At 40.3% G+C, this 22,471-nt stretch overlaps 1 protein-coding gene across 7 annotated transcripts in view; it reads right to left on the bottom strand.

Moving 5' to 3' along the window:
• Positions 1 to 730: 730 nt before the first annotated feature.
• LOC137274113 (vitamin D3 receptor A-like) overlaps positions 731 to 22,471 on the bottom strand; it is a 54,682-nt gene continuing 32,941 nt past the window's right edge. For 3 of the 7 annotated variants that reach the window (XM_067807117.1, XM_067807125.1, XM_067807166.1), the window contains 7 exons: positions 22,310 to 22,462; positions 17,567 to 17,712; positions 13,426 to 13,567; positions 7,827 to 8,086; positions 3,952 to 4,180; positions 2,719 to 2,943; positions 731 to 2,594 (listed from right to left, as the gene is read on the bottom strand). In XM_067807117.1, coding sequence (XP_067663218.1) covers positions 2,356 to 2,594; positions 2,719 to 2,943; positions 3,952 to 4,180; positions 7,827 to 8,086; positions 13,426 to 13,567; positions 17,567 to 17,712; positions 22,310 to 22,439 — 1,371 coding nt within the window. In that variant the 5' untranslated portion in view covers positions 22,440 to 22,462 and the 3' untranslated portion in view covers positions 731 to 2,355. Of the gene's footprint in view, positions 2,595 to 2,718; positions 2,944 to 3,951; positions 4,181 to 7,826; positions 8,087 to 13,425; positions 13,568 to 17,566; positions 17,713 to 22,290; positions 22,463 to 22,471 lie in introns of all 7 variants that reach the window. The other 4 variants (XM_067807142.1, XM_067807158.1, XM_067807134.1 and 1 more) reach the window with 2 other exon arrangements.

The raw sequence follows: 22,471 nt of genomic DNA, 5'->3' as shown, positions 1-22,471 counted from the left end.
TTTCATGCCGAGCAATATTCCAACATCTCTAGTTTTTGGTGTTTTTATGTCACAAATTTTGAGATACAATCCACGTGATCTTTTTATCAGGATTCAAAGACCGTGATTGCACTCAGGAGTTGTTTGATCAAGGTTACAACATTCAAGGCCTCTTTGTGGCTGACATGTAGCGGAATTTCCAAACTTGATGCATCGGTGACAAAAATTATGTCCGATGCAATTTTCCCTGTACCATTCGTTCCCGATGTATTTCAGGTGAACAACTGACTACACTAGAATATGTTTAAGACGGTTGCCACAGGTGGTGCAGGATACGTTCACCTTTTCTCAAACACTTGGTATCATCGCTATTTCGTAGAGATTCATAAATATATGCTCTGTCATCGTATCGCATTGCGATGATCATTAGATTGTCTGGTCAATACTCGATTTGTTTACAAAATCATCGTACATTTGCAATACTGATGAAAAATAAATAATACACTCATGGCATGGTCACAATTATATACTGGTGTTCATGGTGTGTACAGAACGTCGGCATAAAGCTGGAATAGTGCGACATGCGGCATTAAACTACATTCACACATTCACTCACAATTGTACAGTCGACTCGACAAGGGTTTTGTCGCCTTTTTTCTGACAGGTGACTTCCATTGACTGAAGATATCCTCGAAGAAGGCAGTTGGTCCTCACAATATGTTTTTTTCAGAAACAACAAACAGGTATATTATTCTCTCAATTTAATAAGTAATCACATAGAGAATTGTCGGCTGATTAATGATTATATTTCCCTGCACTGTACATATAAATAATAATATTCTGTGCATGAATCAATATGATAAATATTTACGTCTGTTGATCTAATTGGCACCAATCCATCAAATCACTTTACAAATTATTAACACATCGCATACTCATTCATTCTCACACATACATATGAATAAATGAGGATGTACACAGTCACACGCGCAAGTTATGGCAACCCAATCACTGTTTTTGATTGTTTATTCAAAGAAGTTTGTGTCTGTTTTGACCAGGTTTAAGTTTCAACCTGCATCACTCATAAGGCACTAGATATGACTATTAGCTACCTCACAACCAACGCAAGTGATAAGTTATATACTCATCCTTTCACTTGGTTAGCTCACACCGATTTTAGGTCTTGACCGATTGTTTATTTACCCTTGATTGTACTTGAGCAATTATGAATATATTACCAACCTCAGACTTATCCAATTATGATCGTTGTATTTATATAATAACATCACAGGTAAATTTATGTCATAATGAACGTTCCGGATCAACCTCCTGATCATGTAGGCAAAGAATGTCCACCTGGCACCATCAGTCTGTTGAGCAATAATAGATTGATGTTCTACTGCGCCACTTCTCGAAGTTCACCGGGTAGAGACTACGCCAGAAATCAAGTCTACATCCTTTACCATGACCTTGATGACGTCAGATGTAGCATCTACATAGTAGCTTCTACATAGTAGCTTCTACACAGTAGTTTCTACATAGTAGCTTCTACAGAGAATTGGGTGAAGATGACCGCTCGAGTTGGATTTGAAATACTGCGTCCAGCAACATTAAACCAAACTCTCCCACAATTCCCAAGTGTTTGAAGAACACGGGATGGAATACCTCTGTAAGGACACGAAGTCATAAACAGTCAAGCGTTTACAAACAGTATCAGAAACATGAGATATGGAGCTAATATCAAGGTATGAGGACCTATGTGGTTACTAGATAATATCAAGTTTCTAGTCACCTGACATTACAATGAAATACATAAATTAAAACATTTTATAACTTGATACCAACAAGTCGCATTTGACCTTCCAATAGAACAGATCTTATGTCGGTTCTCTGAAAGGACAAAAGGGAAATTTAACCAATAACTTTGGGAAATGAGTAGATGCACTTTGAGAATATTGAATATACCTACTAGGTCAGTTCTTAATGCTTAATGCTCTGGATTACAGAACGTAAACTGTGGCGTGTCATTTAGGTCGATTATCTGTCGAAACTGCCATTTGTAGTAAATGAAAATTGGCAGACGAAATTGATTGAATCCCTGAGAATCGGTGATGACATCAGGTTTGCATGAATTACTGAGCTGTGTTTTCATTGTGATTAAAGCAACTGAAGGAGTCATTGTGAAAATATTTTCCTCAGTTAAACCTCAACGAACAATCTGCACACATAAATAGGCTCTGACACACGTTCAGTTCCGAGGCTATAGATTCATGTTCGCAATGAATCACCTCACAATATTCCACCTTTTCTTCACCTTATTGTCACCGAAATAGGCCACTGTAGAAACGCATAAACGTCACTGCTCACACTTTAGTGTTACGTTGCCAACATGTCAAGTAACAAGGGACTTTGCTGCACAGCGGGCCACAAGTACAGGCTTTTGGCTATCTTGTTGTTCCACTCCGTGAGGCATCTGACAGCCGTGAGACGATCTATGATCTTCGCGAATCTTATCATCGGTTTCGAATGGTATTTATGTAGAAGCAGGATCAGACATCTGACGACTTTCCACTGGATTTCCTCCACCTTTTCAGGCTGTGCTAAGTCACACCGGTCTGCAAATGAATACAACGACTACTAAGTCATATTTCCACGACAAATTAGAATCCTGTAACTTAATCAGAACAACACAGGGATATAATGTATTTGCCCTTTCACGATGAAAAGTGTTGAACTTACCTGTGAATAGAATACACAATGTCTTGATCACCACGCACTCTTCTACACTGAGCGCCAGCGCTTTCAGCGAGTCAGCAAAGTTAAATGCTTCAAGCATGAAGTCCTCATCCCATATCTTACATATCTCGTGGAGATGTAGGCACTTGCCCGACGATGTACTGAGCACCTTCAGTTTGCTGTTATATCCCCGGAAGCTGCCCAGAAAGAAGAATTCAAATCTCGCACCTGAAATACGAACAGAACGGATGAGATGGTCAGTCCAGTGGAGAACACACGGAAATACAGATCAGAGCAAGTATTCAAACAAATTCATGAAAAGAATTTGATAACAAAATCCTTTTCAGTCCTCCTCTAATGATTACTTTTTACACAAGCGCCTTTGTGTATGTATGTTCATATCACCTGAACAGGAAAGGCTACAAAACCTATCCACATTTTGGAAAAAAATTCGAGCCACAAAGAAAGTTGCAAAGTAGTGTATTCATAAAACATAGTGGTATTGATGATATGAAGGTCATCTGCATTTATCAGGAGTATTACACAAAATCACGTTCGAAGGGAAGACTCATTATTCAATCCATTGGTCAACTGTCCAAGCTCTAGGGTACGTTTCACGTATTTCAGTCGCTGACATAACCATTAGCAGTCTAATCAGGGCTGTTCAACCAGCTGTTTGCACAGAGTGCTTGAAAGGCAACCGAGAATATGAGAAAACATAATAAATCACACCCATTTATCTCACACAAGAAACCATATTGTACATAAACGTGAACAAGCACAGTTATTAAGAAACACAATATTTCAATCTCTTGAGCTTGTGCAGTACATGAGAGGTGTAAACGTAACTGTTCTTCAGATAAATGTGCCATCCCATTTCTACCTGTCTTTCTTGTACAAGAAAGAATGATTTTATACAGTTCGAATTTACAAAGAATTTACAGACGATCTACTCAAACAAAGTTAAGAACAAACTCACAGAAGCAAATATCTTCATGGATAAAGTTTACTTGCCCTGCCAGACTAGTATGTTCTCGACATATATGACTTGTAGGTTCCAAACGTGTTCTGAATATATCCTCTTTACATAGTACATGACTGCAACTTAACATCAAAGTAAGAACAATTAGGAGTACCAGCCGAAATAATGCAAAATACAATTCTACAATGACAAGTCATTATTGCAATGCCAAACACCCAAACCTTGCTAAAAGCTATAAAGCGAATGAAACTTGCCTTTAATGAGATTTGCCTGATCATCTGAAGATAACACCGTAAAGCCTGGAACCGCCTTGACGAAACTGATGTACCGTCGTATCCCTGCTTCCATCGACGCAGCAAAAGCCCTCATCATTTCCTGGCGGTTATCGATGTCAATCCCAGTTGACTGGTAAATCTCATCGTACTGCTCGCGTGGTAAAGTGGTCATTGGTCCAAACATGTCCACCTTCAACTTGTACTGCTCCTGCAAAGAACACGTCAACATCATAGGCTTAGGTCTCAGAACAGCACATTGAGGTTCTTGAGAAACAATTAGACGTTGGTGAATATAATAAGACGGATATAGGGATGATTACTTCTTTTTATTGTGTAACACGACGTTTCTGGGCTACTTCTCGCCCTTCACCTGAAGTAGCCCGACAACGTCGTATTAGACAACAAAAAGAAGTTGCCATCCATATACTCGTCTTATTATAACACATTGAGGTGTCAGACAGTTCAATTGACAAAGCCCTCACTTGTCCAACACATCTACCTTCAGTCTGTATTGTTCCTGCAAAGAATATGTTAGGTGTATATACTTAGGTTTCATCAATACCACAGTGAAGTATCACACCGTTAACTGACAAAGCTTTCACTTGTCCAACATCTCTACCTTCAATTGGTCTCGCAAAGAACATTTTGGTATGTATGGCTTACTTCGCAACATTACCACACTGAGGTGTCATACTATTTCAGCTAACAAGGCCTCCATTGGTCCAAACATGTCTACCCTCAACTTGTATTGCAACGAACATTTCTGTGGAATAGACGTAGGACTCAGAGTGTGGGGTATAACACAGTTTCAGGGACACTCTACACCTAGCATCGTGGTTACTTCAGATTTATGTGTGATTTTGTTCCTGCCTATTTTTCACACACAAACAGAAAAAAATATGTTTTGAAATAGAAATTTACAAAGTGCAGAAGAACCAGTCAAACAAACTCAAGGATAAAATATCCGTAGAAGCAAACGGCTTCATGGATAAAGATTTTCTGCCCTGCCAGACACGTCAGGAAAGAAAATGTTCGAGAAAAACACCGCCGGTTGTCTCACTTTAGTTCAGAATGCATTTGCATCAACAGCATTTCATGGCCTTTCAAGTGATGTTTTCTACAAATCTCAGGATATCAAGCATTATATATTGTCTCCCTTCCATGTTGTACCTTTGGACAAATTTATTACCGAATATATGCAAAAGCTAAAGTGCTTGACGTCCCCATAATTCTTCTTGTCTTCACAACATGTGACAGTTTTTGCACAACTGACTGGTCCAGTTTCATCGCATGTTAGCTAATATGGAATCACACTCAATCATTAAGTTAAATAATAAATTACATTTTTCAACATAATTTGACCATTGCATGTCGGATCATGCTCTTAAATTCTCATAATGATTTCCCTTGAATTATCACCTGAGTAATAGCGCTACGGAGCTACATATATGCTCCAACCACCAAGGTCCTATTTTCAATCTCCTCACAAATCCAATCGTAATGAAAATTATATTTATGGCCACAAGCAAGCTATTTTTGTTCGAAATGGACCGGTACGTTCTTCATTTCGTAAATCCTATTCTATATCTGTAAGCATATCTGAAACCGCTGCCATATAACTGGAATATTGTGTCATCACAGTTTACTATTTTATTACTGTGTAAGGGTCTTTTCGCGATATGGTTGCAACTTTGTCTGTGTGACCATTATCGTTTACTTACTTACTTACTTACTTACTTACTTACTTACTTACTTACTTACTTACTTACTTACTTACTTACTTACTTACTTACTTACTTACAGCCGCCATACAGATTGAATATTGCTGAGTGCGACGTAAAACTAACCTCACTCATCGCTACGAAAGTGTCATATCATGAGACTGTTGTACTGTTTTCACATATATGTATTTGTAGTTATTTTGTCAATAATCTTGTCATACTGTGACTTAAATAAACATTAACCGACTCATTCATTATCATCGTCTAACACTGGTACACTATCGTATAAATGATGATCCTCTCCATAGAGCTTACATGCTATGACAGGAGGAACATCTCCCCTGCATATTATCATCTGATAAGTGGCGTATATTAGTCACATAGTCGTGGTCACCATAGATATAAAAGACAAAATGTTATGGATGTCAATTTCTTCTCATGAAGAAATTAGCATCCATAATGTTGTGTTTTATGCTTGAATACCAACCTTTATATTCCTCTGAAAAACCTCACCATAGACATAGTAACATACCTATCATCAGAGGTTTAGTAAACGGATTAGAACCTCTGAAGTTTACTGAGAAATATGTGAGATAGCATCTACCTAAAATATAAAAATATAAAATATACCTAAAACAATTTAAACAACAAGTGGACTTGCCTGTGATCCCCCAGTCGTGTTTCGTGATGCATATGAATCAGAATTTCTACTCAGTAAAGCAAGAAAACTGGGCCAAGAGGCATAACTTATGCTTCAGATATTTCGATGATATCTCATATCAATCGCCACCAAAAAGCTAATTCCCTATTGACCGACTTGAAATATTAGAGAAAAATAGACGCTTCGGTTATTTCATACTAAGAACTATGCATAAAGATTCACAGTGATGAAACTTCTCCCCAGTTTGGTATGGCAAAGCGATGATTTCAACTTTCCAGTAACCAACTTTCCCTTCACGTGGAGCAATATTCTACCAGCTTGGGTTAAACAGTTTCCATTTCTCACCTCCTCACTTACAAACGAGGATGCGGTTCTTAACAAAATTTCAAAATGCGTCATAAGAATAATGCTCAAAAGTCATTCTATCAAGCTTGCAACATGTAAGGTTTCAGTTAAGCTTTAAAGCAGTGAGTGAGTTTAGTTTTACGCCGCAGTCAGCAATATTCCAGCTATATGGCGGCGGTCTAAATAATCGAGTCTAGACCAGACAGTCCAGTGATCAACAACATGAGCATCCATCTGCGCAATTGGGAACCGATGACATGTGTCAACCAAGTCAGCGAGCCTAACCACCCGATCCCGTTAGTCGCCTCTTACGACAAGCATGATCACTTTTTATAGCAAGCATGGGTTGCTGAAGGCCTATTCTACCCCGGGCCTTCACGGGTCAGCTTCAAAACAGTTTTATGGTAGATATGTGGATGGAATTTCAAAATTTCAGCATGATCCGTGACAGAAATTATGTCCGATGCAAATCCAATTAGGCCGGAACTAGAAAGTTAGAGTATGGCGCGTGGCCTAAGCTCAGGTCACAGGTTACATATCAGCCGAGGAGAAGCTCTTGGGTGTCTTGTCCAACACTGAAGAAGGTGTGGTTTCTCCTTAGATACATGTTCGAAAGCTGCTTCTGTTCACACAGCAATGAAAGGGTACCTGGTGAAATGAGATTCCTACGTGATTGTTCACCTAGCAATGAAGGGGTACCAGGTCGGATGAGGCGGTAATGTTCCTCGCCATCTCGCTTAAATGGGAGCTTTGGTGGCATGCATCGCTGATACCTGAGTGAGTGAGAGAGTTTAAGTTTACATCGCAATCGGCACACTGATTTTTGATCGGATATTAATGAAAGTGATATTGCTGGAATATTGCAGAATGTGAAACTAAACGCACTCACTCACTAGATCATAATCTTCCCATTACGAGCATATCAATGTTATTATATATACTATTATAATTATTAGTGATTGTACAATTTTCAGTGATACACAGAAATGCTCAGGGTGAATGAGGCAAAGCGACAGAGAAATAGTGAGAGAAAGAGACAAAGAGAGAAAGCGATAGCGAGAGTTAGAGATACAGAGACGGAGAAGATAGAGACAGATTGTATTTACACTAATTGTGATACTACTAACGTAATATGCTTGCTGATCCTTCTCGAGATCATCCTCCGACAGACTCAGTGTTGATTGCATGTACTTGCTGTGAGCGTCTAGTATTGTCTGCATAAGTGCCTCTGTCTCCTTGATGTCGCCTATCAGTTGCCAAGGTGCCGGATGAGGCGAGGCTGTTAATCTCGAGTCTTCGGATTCTAAAGGTGTTCCATCTCGAATTTTCTGGATCTCTAAAATATCTTGTGTTCTCTTTTTGTGTGTGTAACGACCTGTTTTGATTGCTGAAAGGCAAAAAAATATCAATATATATCACAACCTCTGCTTTGTTTTGGATTTGGGTGTTTGGGGACTTTCTTATTTCTTTCACGTGTTCGTGTTTTTACTGTTTTACTGATTTCAATCAGTCAGGCTAGTTAAGGTATGATCAGCTCAGCGCCCTACCCCTTCTACATGCAGCCAAGAGAATGGGTTCGGGTGATCCTGGCACAGTCATGTTGGTTTAGTTTATCATCAGATCAAGGACTTCACCCCCTCTACAAGCAACCAGACAGCAAATGGGACTTTTGAAAAGAAAACACTGTCAAGAATTTTCAAAAAAAACCTGAACCCTTCTGCAAAACGCAGAATGTCAGAAGGGCTGTGATCCCTTTGGAGATCTAGGACATTTTGTCTGATTAATATGAGAAACCCATTATTTTCCCTAATACTTCGTCCTTTCCGCAACGCTGAAGTCTTAAATGAAGTAAATCTGAATTGATCGGAATTCCCAATCTCACTGGGCTTCTATAAAATTTAAATAGGTTTATTTCTTACTATCAAAATTGTATACTTGTGACTAGGCGTCAGTCTGTCTCCGGATCTGCGCCAAGGTGACTATTTCTACTCCTCGTAGTTTGTGTGAAATAGGTAGAAAATACTACAGTAGATGTGAATGGGCATGGTAGTGGACGAATCAGAGATGAAGAGTGTGTGTGATGCGGGTGGGGATGGTGGAGGTGAGTGCTTACCCGTGCTTTTACCTGTAAGGTAGATTGATTGATTCCTATACTCCTATCAAAGATGCTTCATCAATCAGCTTGTGTATACAATGCCGTATCCATATTTCGATAAAAGAATATACTCAACAGCAGAACAAACACAAGTTTCGAACAAAATGAAGTCTCATAAAAGTAAGCGTTCATGTCTATGCCTTTTGTTGAATAACTCGACAAAAACTGCGTTTCTTTTAATGCCAGTGTATGTAGTGAGGCTATTTCCATTGTGTTAATTCTACATTAACTATCAATTAAATAATTCGCCATTTTGCCTTCCATCCGGATTTATCAACAATAAAACCCAAGGAGCCATTCAGAGGAAAATTACCAGTGTTCAGTTATTGTCCAGAGCATTCCCCTCACTGATTCAAGGACGATTTTAATTTATGCCTGTTTCAAGGAGCCTCCTCTGAATATGGTAAACCCAACTTCAAATGGTTTCTGAAAGAGCTTGATGTGAAGGATTATATATGTCATGTGTTCTGTGCTAAGTACAAGATTTACTATCTTTCATCCAGATTCATAGTTGTTGTATGTTTGATTTCTTTTCCGGGATAGATGTCATGGTTCATGAATATTCATACAGCTCTACAACATGAATATTCATACAGCTCTACAACATGAATATTCATACAGCTCTACAACATGAATATTCATACAGCTCTACAACATCGGATAGTATAACTGTCGGTTACATGTGTAATGAATGACTTCCTGGAATTATATGTATACCTGACGCAATAAAGATTTTTTAAAGTTGACAATCGTGTGTACAGCAGCATTTCAGCAAACTAAAGAAAGCAGAGCAAGTGTGTGAGTTGGGGTTTTAGCAATATTCAAGCAATATCATGGCGGGGAACGACGAAACTGGGCTTCACACATTGCACCCATTTGGGGATCAAGGCTTGGCCTTTAGCATGACGAATGAACGCTTTAACAACTAGACTTCCCCACCGCCCCACAACAAGTGTTAAGAGTGATTGAGTAAGATAATACGCCGCTATGAACAGTATTCACGTTGCATTATGGGAGGTGATATGGGAGGATATAATGTAATGAGTGAGTGAGTTGGGTTTTACACCGCTTTTAGCAAAAGTCCACTGGCAGTAATATCCCCTAAGGCAACACCAGAAATGGGTTTACACACTCGTAATCGAACTCGGGCTTTCGGCGTGACGAGCGGACGCTTTAACCACTAGGCTACCCCACCGCCTCTGAAGTGACGAGGGTATCAGACATTAACATCTTTCAGACAACACTGACCAGGCGTACGATCAGTAGGTCAGTTGTTTATTTAATGCCGACTCAGCAATATTCCAACTATATGGCGGCGGTATGTAAATAAATGGAGTCTGGACCACACAATCCAGTGATAAACAGTATGGGTATGGATGTAAGCAATTGAGACCATAGCTACGGTGCAGACAGACCCAGAGCATAATCGTCAATAGGGATTCGATCCCACAATGACAGGTTTCTAGCGTCACAAGGGATGTAATTCTTCATAGACTGGTCCTGTGTTCACTCTGTTCATTGTCGCCTTATTAATCGCCCCATTAATGCTCTAAAGTGTTGCATATGTAATAGGTAAAAGACAAATGGGCGTATGTGAAAGCGTCACTCATTTCAACAATTATTTATGCTGCAACAGTAAGCATCAATCACTGAGCAGAAATAGACTCGACTGTCACAGACACTTAACGTTTTCATGTATATCGGTGTGGCTAAAATGTGTTCTAATATATGACGAACATATACTCGCTTCGGTGAAAAAGTTTAGTTTTTACGCCGCTTTAAGCAATAATCTAGAAATATCACGGCGGGGCACACCAGACTTGGGCTTAACACATTGTACCCAAGTGGGGAATCGAACCCGGGTCTTCGGCGTGACAAGCGAACGTTTTAACCACTAAGTTACCCCGCCGCCCCATAACCTCAACCAGTTGTATTAAGCGGCAGGGAGCAGTGAGTCTATGCATAGTTGAAATGTTGAGATTCTACCTACTAAATATTCACATAAAGTAAGGAACAATTTCTGTAACTTTTGCAGTCCCCTGAGTGATAACGTAAGGAATAATCACGATTTGCTGACATGCAAACTCAGTTAGCGTCAGTGGAATGTCTTACCATTCACCATTTCCTAACGCTACCGATAAGGATATAGAACGGGCATAGTGTCCATAGTCATTGCAATATCACCAATAAACATTCATGCATTAACTCACATCGTTAACCTATATTAGGAGGATGTTTTATAGCTTGGAACAAAAATCATGTACCTATAATATTTATGAACTCCTAGCCCAAACGTTATGATTTAATGAGAATTACAAAAACCCAACACAAATAAAGGCATTTTTACAATTAAGGACCTGTGTGACAACATTGTTTTATATCCTCGGACAATTTGGAGAAAATGCATGGCATTAGAGGTACATATCTGGACCTTCTGAATCTACTACGTTTTTGGGGAAATATGACACTCTATAGTAAAATGTCCCTGTTTTTATTTTTACTTATTCATAACTGAATGCCATTTGAATTTACTGAAATCGTGCAAATTTAAAGCTCTAGAAATCTTATGACGCCTTGATTTCAAATGAAGATTGACCTAAAGTGGTTGTTAAATGGCAAGAATCTTTTGATAACGTTACTTCCGATTGGAATCAGGTTTTTATGACTTACATAAATTGTTTGAAAGATGTCAAACTGCTTGATTTCCAGTGCACGTTTTACATGGTATTATCTATACTGAAAATGATATATTTGAAAATGAGATGTTGACAATTGTTTGCTCTTTTTGTACTAATCTAAATGACAATATTGGTCATTTATCGGGAATTTAAAGAAACGCAAACATCGTAGAACCAAGTTTTTGTATGGAAGTTTGAGTGAGTTTGATCATATAGGGAACACAATTAAAACAGCAAAATACCTTGTTTAGAATGGAACATACAGTGATAGATTAACACATCACATCACTGCCAAAACACATACCTATTTATGTGGGATTAACCAACATTAACTCCAAAAGTTCTGGCTAGTTTTGAGCGACAATTTAAATGTGATAAAATTCATTGCACTAAAAACTAATAGCATTCAAATCATGGCACAAAATGGCGATCTATATTCCCAACTGAACAATAAACCTAGATTCTATATTCGACACAAAATGTTGAAATCTGTCTGTCAAAACTCTGAAAATACGAATATTTGTGTATTTTCGAATTCTGTCCATCATACTCTCAAAATTGTGAACTACTACTACTACTACTACTACTACTACTACTACTACTACTACTACTACTACTACTACTACTACTACTACTACTACTACTACTACTACTACTACTACTACTACTACTACTACTACTACTACTACTCGGCAGGGAGCAGGGAGCCTATGGTAGTAGTAGTAGACAGGGGACAGGGCCGCACATTCTCATGCCGTTGTGCAGAAAAAATATGGTCTCATCTCAGAAGATATTTTCAGGGCGAAGGTCAGATAAATCCCCGCTATACCAACAACTGTTAGTCTTGTTAAACGTCCCCGCGTGGACCAACACATCATCATCATCATCATCATCATCATCATCATCATCATCGTCGTCGTCGTCGTAATCATCATCAGTACGATCCACTTTTATCGTTGAAGCAAAATTGTCATGCGTAATGAATAACACATGCTTCGTAATCTATTGTCATGTTACTAGTATTAGCATATTGGGGCTGCAGCAGCTAGTGTTACCACCACCACCATCATCACTACTACTACTACTACTACTACTACTACTACTGCTGCTGCTGCTGCTGCTGCTGCTGCCGCTGCTGCTGCTGCTGCTGCTGCCGCTGCTACTGCTACTGCTACTACTACTACTGCTACCACTACTACTAACACTAACACTAACACTAACACTACTGGTACCACTAACACTACCACTAACATTAACACTAACACTACTACTACACCACTACTACCACTATAACCACTACACCAGTACTACTACTACTACCACTACCACTAACACTACTACCACTACTACTACCACTACCACTGCTACCACTACCACTACCACACCACTACTACTACCACTACCACTGCTACCACTACCACTACCACACCACTACTACTACCACTACTACTACTACCACCTCTACTACTACACCACTACTACTAGTACCACTACCACTACCACTACTACTATTACTATTACTATTACTATTACTATTACTATTACTTCCATAGCAACAACTACGATTACTAAGAATCACCCTCTACACAGCAATTTATCTGAACATGTAAAACAAATTAGAAAAAAACTTACTATATTCACTACTCCACTCAAACAATATTTGTCACTTAATTTTAGTTTTGCTATTTTGTTTTTGGGGCGGCTTTTTGTGTTTGGATGTGTTGTTTGGTTTTTGTTTCTGTTTTCCGTTCATTTTCTTTTCTATTTTAATTGGAGGGGAGTGGGGGCGGGTGTGTTGGGGGTAATGTTTTGTTGTGTTCTGTTATACGTTTTAGTAGAGTGGGGTGGGGTGAGGTGTTATGGATGCAAATCGAATTAGTGAGGTAGAGTTACCGTGTTTTGACATGCCGACAGACAAGCATTTCTTATATCTACAGTATGGGCAGCCATTTCTTCTCGCCAAAGTTATGTCGCAGTTGCCATTCCCAAGGCATTTGTATTTCTCTCGTCGTAGCATACTCCGGCGAAAGAAACCCTGAAACATATATCCATATGACTATTGAAAACTGTCTGTATCATGAACAGTTGAAGATCAATTGTAACCTGAATGTATGTAAATTTGAAAAGTGTAACGGTGCTCTAAAATAATTGAATCAGACAATGCAGTGATTGATATTATGAGCAATCATCCGCGCAGTCAGCTTTCGTTGACTGGCGCAACCAAATACGTCAAATTCTAACGTAATTTCGTCACAATGTAACATACACTCACTTAACATAGGCGTGCATGCATGAAGTCACAATGGCAGCTTAAATGACAACCTTTTCCATTGTAAAATCAAATCATATTGGCCATGGTAACGTTTAAAGATTAACAATAATTGAATACACTGCGCATGACGATGTTCCCGGTTTTATTTCTCTGGAAGGACCAGCAGTTCATCTGTAATAGGCTGACCATTTGATCGTCTCTTACGACAGGCTATGAATTAGGTCACGTACTGTCCTGGTACGGGTCACGTTTAATGTGTCAACCATCGGTGGTATGAGTGACGAAGTGATAATCTGCTGCAGGCTTTGCTGGAAGAGCCACGTGTGTCACCATGATCTCCACTGATGTTATCCTGATGATCCAGGTTAGAATTGATCTTCAATGACCATGTCGTAACAGGCGACTAACGGGGTTGGATGGTCAGGCGTGACGAGCGGACGCTTTAACCTCGAGACTACCCCACTCCCTAGTATCCAAGAAGTTCATAGTTGACTGAACTGGTAGTACAAACACAATGGTGCCATCTTGGGTAATAGTACGTTCGGTGAATAGGCTCACTGTGGCATTTCAGATGTCATGTCAGAACAATGTCTCTAGATTTACAGGGAATGTGATTAAGACTGGGCAAGCGCAACAGAACACCCTGTTATCGTGCATACTGCATACTTTTAAAATACAAGGATGGAGTATATTATAAAACGACATTCATTAAAAACTAGAAATTATGTTTGAGCTTTTGAATATTTGCTACGACCACTGATCAGCAACCTTGGCGGCTCAGCACTCAGCTTGCTGCCCTACTAGCTATATAGGGTAGCATAACAGTTGACGTGTTTGCTCGTCACGCCCAAGGTCCGGGGTCGAATTCGTTCGTGGTACAGTGTGTGACCCCCATTTCGTGATATTGTTGTAACATTGGTAAAAGCGGCGTAAAACCAAACTCATTCACTCTGTACTCGCGTGTTACTCAAAACGACTCTGACTAAACCTCAGTACTGATGTCTCTTCGAAATGATGTATAGGGAAGGATTATTTTGCTTCGAGGAATAATGTTTTTGATGGAACTATTCATACACATTGAACTCAGTTGTTTTTAACAATTGAAAATCTAAATATAATTTGGTTTTATTCTCCGTAAGATTACAGTTACGAATCATAATATTGTTGTGAAGTTGAAAAAGATGGTCCCAAAACTTCAAACAGTAACGTATTCGACTTATGAAATGATTTTTATTTTCAGCAAAGGCGATAAACAGTCTGGTGTTCATGAAAACGTACAGTTTGTTTGATGTTTTACGCCGCACTCAGCAATATCCGTGCTATATGGTGGAGTTCTGTAAATAAACCAGTTTGGACCAGCCAAGCCAGTGATCAACAGCATCGATCTACGCAAGAGGGACACGATGCGGTCTTTAAATAATCGAGTCTGGACCAGACATTCCAGTGATCAACAGCATGAGCATCGACCTGCACAATTGGGAACTGATGACATGTGTCAACCAAGTCAACGATCCCGACGACCCGATCCCGTTAGTCGTCTCTTAAACCAAGCATGGGTTGCTGAAGATCACTTCTAGTCCGGATCTTCACTGGTCTCAGCCCCAGGACACAGTCAGCAATACCGAGATAATACAGGATCTTCACGGAGGAGACATGCACCAGTTGCTGAAAACTAATTCTAACCCGAATCTTCTAAGGGTTGCTGAATTATATTCCGGATCGTCAAATGTTGCTGAAGATCAATATTAACACGTATCTTCACGAGGAGACATGCATAGGTTGCTAAAGCTCAATTCTAGCCCGGATGTTCACGTGTACGCAAACACATGTTGTCAGTTCGTTTCAGCGTGGTCACCGAGACGACCCCGACAACGTCATTGTGTCTTGTATATCGTAGATTTGAAAGATGGTCTGGCCCAAAGTAGACTGCGAGTATAGAAGAAATCAGCCGCCAAATGTTGTAGGACAACGTCATTGTGTCTTGTATATCGTAGTTTTGAAAGGTGGTCTGGCCCAAAGTAGACTGCGAGTATAGAAGAAATCAGCCGCCATATGTTGTAGGACAACGTCATTGTGTCTTGTATATCGTAGTTTTGAAAGATGGTCTGGCCCAAAGTAGACTGCGAGTATAGAAGAAATCAGCCGCCAAATGTTGTAGGACAACGTCATTGTGTCTTGTATATCGTAGTTTTGAAAGGTGGTCTGGCCCAAAGTAGACTGCGAGTATAGAAGAAATCAGCCGCCATATGTTGTAGGACAACGTCATTGTGTCTTGTATATCGTAGTTTTGAAAGATGGTCTGGCCCAAAGTAGACTGCGAGTATAGAAGAAATCAGCCGCCAAATGTTGTAGGACAACGTCATTGTGTCTTGTATATCGTAGTTTTGAAAGGTGGTCTGGCCCAAAGTAGACTGCGAGTATAAAAGAAATCAGTCGCCAAATGTTGTAGGACAACGTCATTGTGTCTTGTATATCGTAGTTTTGAAAGATAGACTGGCAGTAGACTCCTAGTATAGGACGACAAGAAATCAGTTGCTATATGTTGTGGGACAATTCCATTGTGTCTTGTGTATCAGTTATAGTTCTGAAAGTTGGACTGACCCAAGCTGACTGCAAGTATAGGTCAAGGTGGGGCGTTACACGTTGTGTGAATGTGATTTGACAGACACAGTCGCCCTTGTTCTGGTGACCTCTTGGTCACGCGAGAATGAGTTTTGAGGGATGGACTAGGGCAAATTAAATGTATGTGAGGATTAGAAACAGTGGAGAGTTAATGGGTTTTTTTCATATGAACGAGCGCCAGTGCATGAATGTGATGGTGACAGTTAATGTCTCCCTTAACCTCGCCACCCGTCTTTTGACCGCTTGCTGAGACATGGAGACAACGCTGACTTTTTTGAACTTAGCGTTGCGCTCTTCATCATTGGATGAATGGGCGCTAGTACATGACACGTCTGGGAACACCCCACAAATGCGCTTCTACCATTATAGCCATGTGGGGAATTGCACCTGGGTCTTGCGCTTTACGAGCAAACCCTTTTACCACCTGACTACCCGACCTCTCGGCAGTTTTATAGAAGCATTCATGAAGTTTTCAGATACATACGTCACCTCTGTCATATACAATGCCAAACTTTCTCTAGAAGACAACACGCACTGATAAAGGTACCGACCATTGCATCCAAACGCATAAAGGAAACAGGGTCATCGAAAGCTCAGGTTGGCTGGTTGATTGGGTGGTTGGCTGATCGGTTAGTTGGTTGGTTGTCTAACGCGGCACTCGGCAATTTTCCAGGTGTATAGCAACTGATGGGATCGGGTGGTCATGCTCGCTCACTTAGTTGGTGAATATGTCAAAATTACGTACATTAATGCCCATGATGTCAGTCACTGGATTGTCTGGTCCAGACTCGCTTATTTACAGAACGTGGTCATATGTCTGGAATACCGGCAGTCACACAGTTAACATAACCTAATACAGATCATCATTATCTTGCATGCCCAGACATGCACTGACAAAGTTACACAGTTACAAAGATTTGAATTGACCGTCCGTAATCCATGACTGTCGCAAAAAGCGACTAACAGAATCGGGTTCTCGGGCTCGCAGATTTGGGTGACACGTGTCATCATATCGCAAAAGCGTAGATCGATGTTGTTGATCACTGGATTGTTTGGGCCAAACTCATTATTTTGAGACCAGAACCATATCCCTGGAATATTCTTCAGTGCGGCATAAAACTAAACTTTCTCACTCATTACCTTGCATGCCTCGCACGTGTTGACCCCATAATGGAACCCGGATGCATTCTCATCACAGACTCGACATGGGGGAAGAATTGGAGTGGCACGAGACTGAGCAGGGGTGCACGTGATGTCACATCCGAATTCCTCTTTCATCATGGTTTCTGAAAAGAAAAATCAGATGCCAAGAGTCTAGAAAAAAATAACTGGCGTTCACGGTCGATAGCTGTTACGGTAAACAACACTTAAAATATATTATTCTAAAGATACCGACATTATGCAAAGCGTGTACATCCACTTTAGACATAAACTTTCTTCTTACATGTTGTACGCATATACTACTGATCGAAGATGGTGTTTATGATAGGTGGGCGGATGCACATTAGATGCATAACACACCTGAAAGGAAATTATTGAATGAAATGGCACACCTTCCTGTTTGCTGAATGTTGTACTTGTTAAACTGTTGTTAATGGTTAGGTTATATTGAACCTACTACACACACACAAAATGCAAGAGAAAGGCAAGTGACGGCGTAATGTGTCTTGCAAGACTGTCAACAAAGTAAAGTGTTAACAATTACTACCGTTATGTATCGTACACCACATGCTCGGTAATATTCTGCTTGTTTGTATATTTGTTGTTTCGAGTAACATTCAAAAATGTCAAAACATGTTTTTACACTTATGAGTGAGTGAGTGAGTGAGTGAGTGAGTGAGTTTAGTTTTACGCAGCACGTAGCTGTATTTTGGCGGTATGTAACTAATCGGGTCTGGATCAGACATTTCGCTTTGAATTACCTTTGAGATACTGTTTCTTGAAAGTGTTATTTGTCTTTTGTGTCTTTTGTTGTTATATATGTTTTCATGTTATTTTCTTTCTCTTGCTATTTGGGTGTTTAGGGCCAGAGAGAGTAACAAGATGGTGGGATAGCACGATGGTTTACGCGTTCACTCGTCACGCCGAATACCCGGGTTCGATTCCCTAGGGTACAATGCGTGAAGCTTATTTCAGGTGTCCCCACCCTCATATTGCTGGAATATTACAATAAGCAGTGTACACCCACCCACACTGACTCTTTCACACATCTCAGCACCTTATTTCTCTGTATAACGTTTCACAAAACATTAACCAGTACCATTTGCAATAACGTATTGGGTTTTCATCTAACTGTCTGGATCACTTTCCTGCATTCTTCACTCATCCACCCTCATCCTGTATAGAGAAAACAATGCAGGTGAAACTCTCGCCAGATTTCGACCCATGAACATCAGGGGTACAAATGGTCTTCAGCAACCCATGCTTTCCACAAAAGGCGACTATGCTTCCCGCAAGAGACATCGGGTTGTCAGACTCACTGACTTGTTTGGCATCGTTTCCCAAATGCGCAGATCGACGCCCTTGCTGTTAGTCACTGGATTGTCTGGTCCAGACTTGATTATTTACAGACCGCCTCCATATGGTTGGAATATTGCTGAGTGCGACGTTAAAATAAAGTCACTCATTCGTCAGATGGGAGTAGGTCTAGACATGAACGGAATCTGATAAACCGTCAATGATTCGAGTATCAAATTCATCATCATTGTTCGGCAAAACCCATGCATCCGTCGCCAGCCTCCGATGACTAATAACTATGAGACGGGTAGCATTGCGCAATGTCACAATGACCTAACTTGTGTTATGTAAAGAACAGCTGCCATTCCATGTATTTGCTTTTATTTTATGGACATAACACACCAAGGATCAGTTCTTACAAATGTGTTCTTAAAAATGATTTTATTTTAAGTCATAATCGTTTGCGGATGTACTTGGACGGTTCAAATTCTCTCCTTGGTCGGGCAGCAGCTAATGTGAGCAATTGTAGTTACAATAATGGGAGGTGTGAAGCAGGCAACGGTAACCAATGTTTATTCTTTACGTTGGTCTTTAGGTGCAAGAGAAGCACATACGTCAAAGTGAGTTGGATGTACACTTCAGCGCCTGACTAACATCATCATCATCATCATCATCATCATCGTCGTCGTCGTCGTCGTCGTCGTCGTCGTCGTCATTCCATTGGTGGCCAAGAACATTCCAGCAAACATATGATAATGCTTATTTGTTTGTTTATTGTTTACCGCCACACTCAGTAATATTCTAGCTACATGACGGCGGTCTGTAAGCAACCAGTTCCGGACTAGACAATCCAGTGATCAACACAATCATTGATCTACGCAACTGGAATGCGATAACTTGTGTCAACCAAGTCAGTGAGTCTGACCACCCGATCCCGTTAGTTACCTCTCACGACAAGCACGGGTTACTAAAGAATATATCTGACACGAATGGTCACAGGGCAGCACATTAATGGATCATTGATGAAGGCACCTTTTTAATCAGTATAAAGTCACACTCACGACATATCATCCCGTTTAGACGATTCTTTTTATTTATGGGTACCGTTGTACAAAGTGGGGTTTTTTTGCTCTAAGGTCACCGTATTCTCCCATAAAGTAGAATACACTTACGGACAGGTATAGCGCTAAGTTTGCCTTGAGTCATGTTCAGAATATTTTCTGAATGTTATTATTCATACTTTCTTTCATGATTGTGTAATATTATCACTTAGTAGAGGCTTTGAGAGGGTGGAACGTTTACCCCGATGTCATTGCTTGAGGAAGAAGAGCGTCAGGTGTACATCAATTAATTGATTACATTCATCAATATGTGAGTTTTTTGTCACCTTAACATTAAACTGTCAAATTCATCAGTTTGAAGACGTAATTTACGATCGTTAAATTATTGATATAAAGTCTGGTGGTGTAGCACTTGAAAAGTTCGCTGATCAAGCATTCAGTCGTGGCATGATTTCCATTTGAATATAAGATCTTAGTAGAACCTGTTCTGATACTTGTGTAATACTGTCATCTGTTATTAGTCTTCTAATACGTATCTCCATAAACCCGGCATAGTGAGTGAGTGATGAGTTTGACTGAACGCCACTTTTATCCATATCCCAGCAATATCACTGCGGAGACACCAGAAATGGGCTTCACACATTGTGTCCATGTGGGGAATCGAACGCGGGTCTTCGGTGTGACGAGTGGACTATCCTATCGATCTCCACCCGTTATATATTCATTGAGTAGTCCACTGGTCGTCGCCCCATCACTCGTCTGCCGAAAGACCATGTTCAGTGTGAGTGAGTGAGTTTAGTTTTGTACCGCACTCAGCAATGTTCTAGCCTTATAATTGCGATCTGTAAACAATCGAGTCTGGGCCAGACAATCCAGTGATGAACAGCATGAGCATCGATCACAATGCTATGACATGTGTCAACCAAGTCCGTGAATCTGACCATTCCATTCCGTGTCGCGTCTTACGACAAGCATGGGTTACTGAAAACAAGTTCCAACCCGGATCTTCACGGACCATGTTCAAAGGAGTGTAAACAAATATCTAGTTCTGTTTACCATATATACAGATTTTAAAATGGTACTTATACGTGCAATTATGATTGAATATTCCAACGCTAACATCAAAGGATGTTGCATTTCGTCAATACTGAACTGGGGTTTACACGTTGTTCCAATGTGGGGAATCGAACCCGGGTCTTCTGCATGAAGACGGACGCTTCAACCACTAGGCTACCCCAACCGGAGGAGTGTATGTCGTGCATTCGCTTCCGATCTTGTACCTATTTTGGATGTTCAAGAGGTCTTGCTCGAGGCCATGAACATATGTTCTGATGTCCCTTGTGCTGAACAGTTTAATGACTACAAAGCGTTGTTAAGGAGCAAGAATTAGCTCTGAAACGTCGTATTAAGATGAAAAACGAGCCATGTTGTCATGTTAGTCTTACTCCTAAATGTCCTTCAAGAACTTTATACTTTTGTTACAAATCCAGACAAGACAAAGAGAGCATATACACCTATTTCACAACATACAGGATTAGAAGCAATAAACAATTTCGGATTAGTGAGTGAGTGAGTTTAGTTTGGGACGCTTTTAGCAATATTCCAGCAATATCTGGACGGGGAACACTGGAAATGGGCGTCACGCGTTGTACGAATGATGTTACGAGCGAGCGCTTCAACCAGTAGGCTACACACCATCCCTGTCTAGGAACATAACTTTTTTAAGGAAAAAAAAGCAGAAAAAATACGCGATTCCGTTGCACAGTGAAGGTAAGATACAATCACTGAATCACATTGGAAATCCAGGCTGTCCCGAAATTGGGATCACGCCTAAGAAGGATAGGAAATATGTAACCTGTCACAACCGGGATTAGATATTCATATTAGTTTTGTCTCTTATGCAAGAAATTTGCACATGACCTTGTAAAACATAAATCTTTGCTGCGGGTTTACATCATAATATATTTCATCGAGATCATATTTCACATTTCAATACCTGCATACGTTTAGTATATGCTAATGTATTCACATCACAGTCAGTGACTGGTTGACGAGTGAAGGGATGAGTGAGTATGCATTTACGCCGCTACACTCCAGCAATATCATGGCAGGGGCACACCAGAAATAGGCTCCACATTGTATATATATTTCAGAATGGAACCCGGGTCTTCAGCGTGACGAGCGGACGCTTTGACACCACTCGGCTCCCTATCGAGGGGGATTACTCCTAAGATATATAAATAATTAGTATTTATCAACATTATGGATGTTTTGTTATTGCATAACAGAAGGGCTCACCACAAACTCGAGCAATTGTCAAAAGATATTGCTAGTCACCCATCCCACCTATAGGTTCTACAGGTACCTCCGAAAGGAAAGTGGATCCTTGCAGTCTGGTCACACGTTTGCTTCTGAGTTTGATTCTCTATGGTCGATTTTGTGCTCTGTTCAAAGGGCTGGTCTGACCTGACCCGTGTCATTTCGGTGTGGTTCATGGACTGCCAAATGTTTTCCTCATCTAAAAATA

Source organism: Haliotis asinina, chromosome 1 (genome assembly GCF_037392515.1).
Source record: "Haliotis asinina isolate JCU_RB_2024 chromosome 1, JCU_Hal_asi_v2, whole genome shotgun sequence".
Taxonomy (NCBI): Eukaryota; Metazoa; Mollusca; class Gastropoda; order Lepetellida; family Haliotidae; genus Haliotis; species Haliotis asinina.
This window is presented reverse-complemented; position numbering and strand designations above follow the sequence as displayed.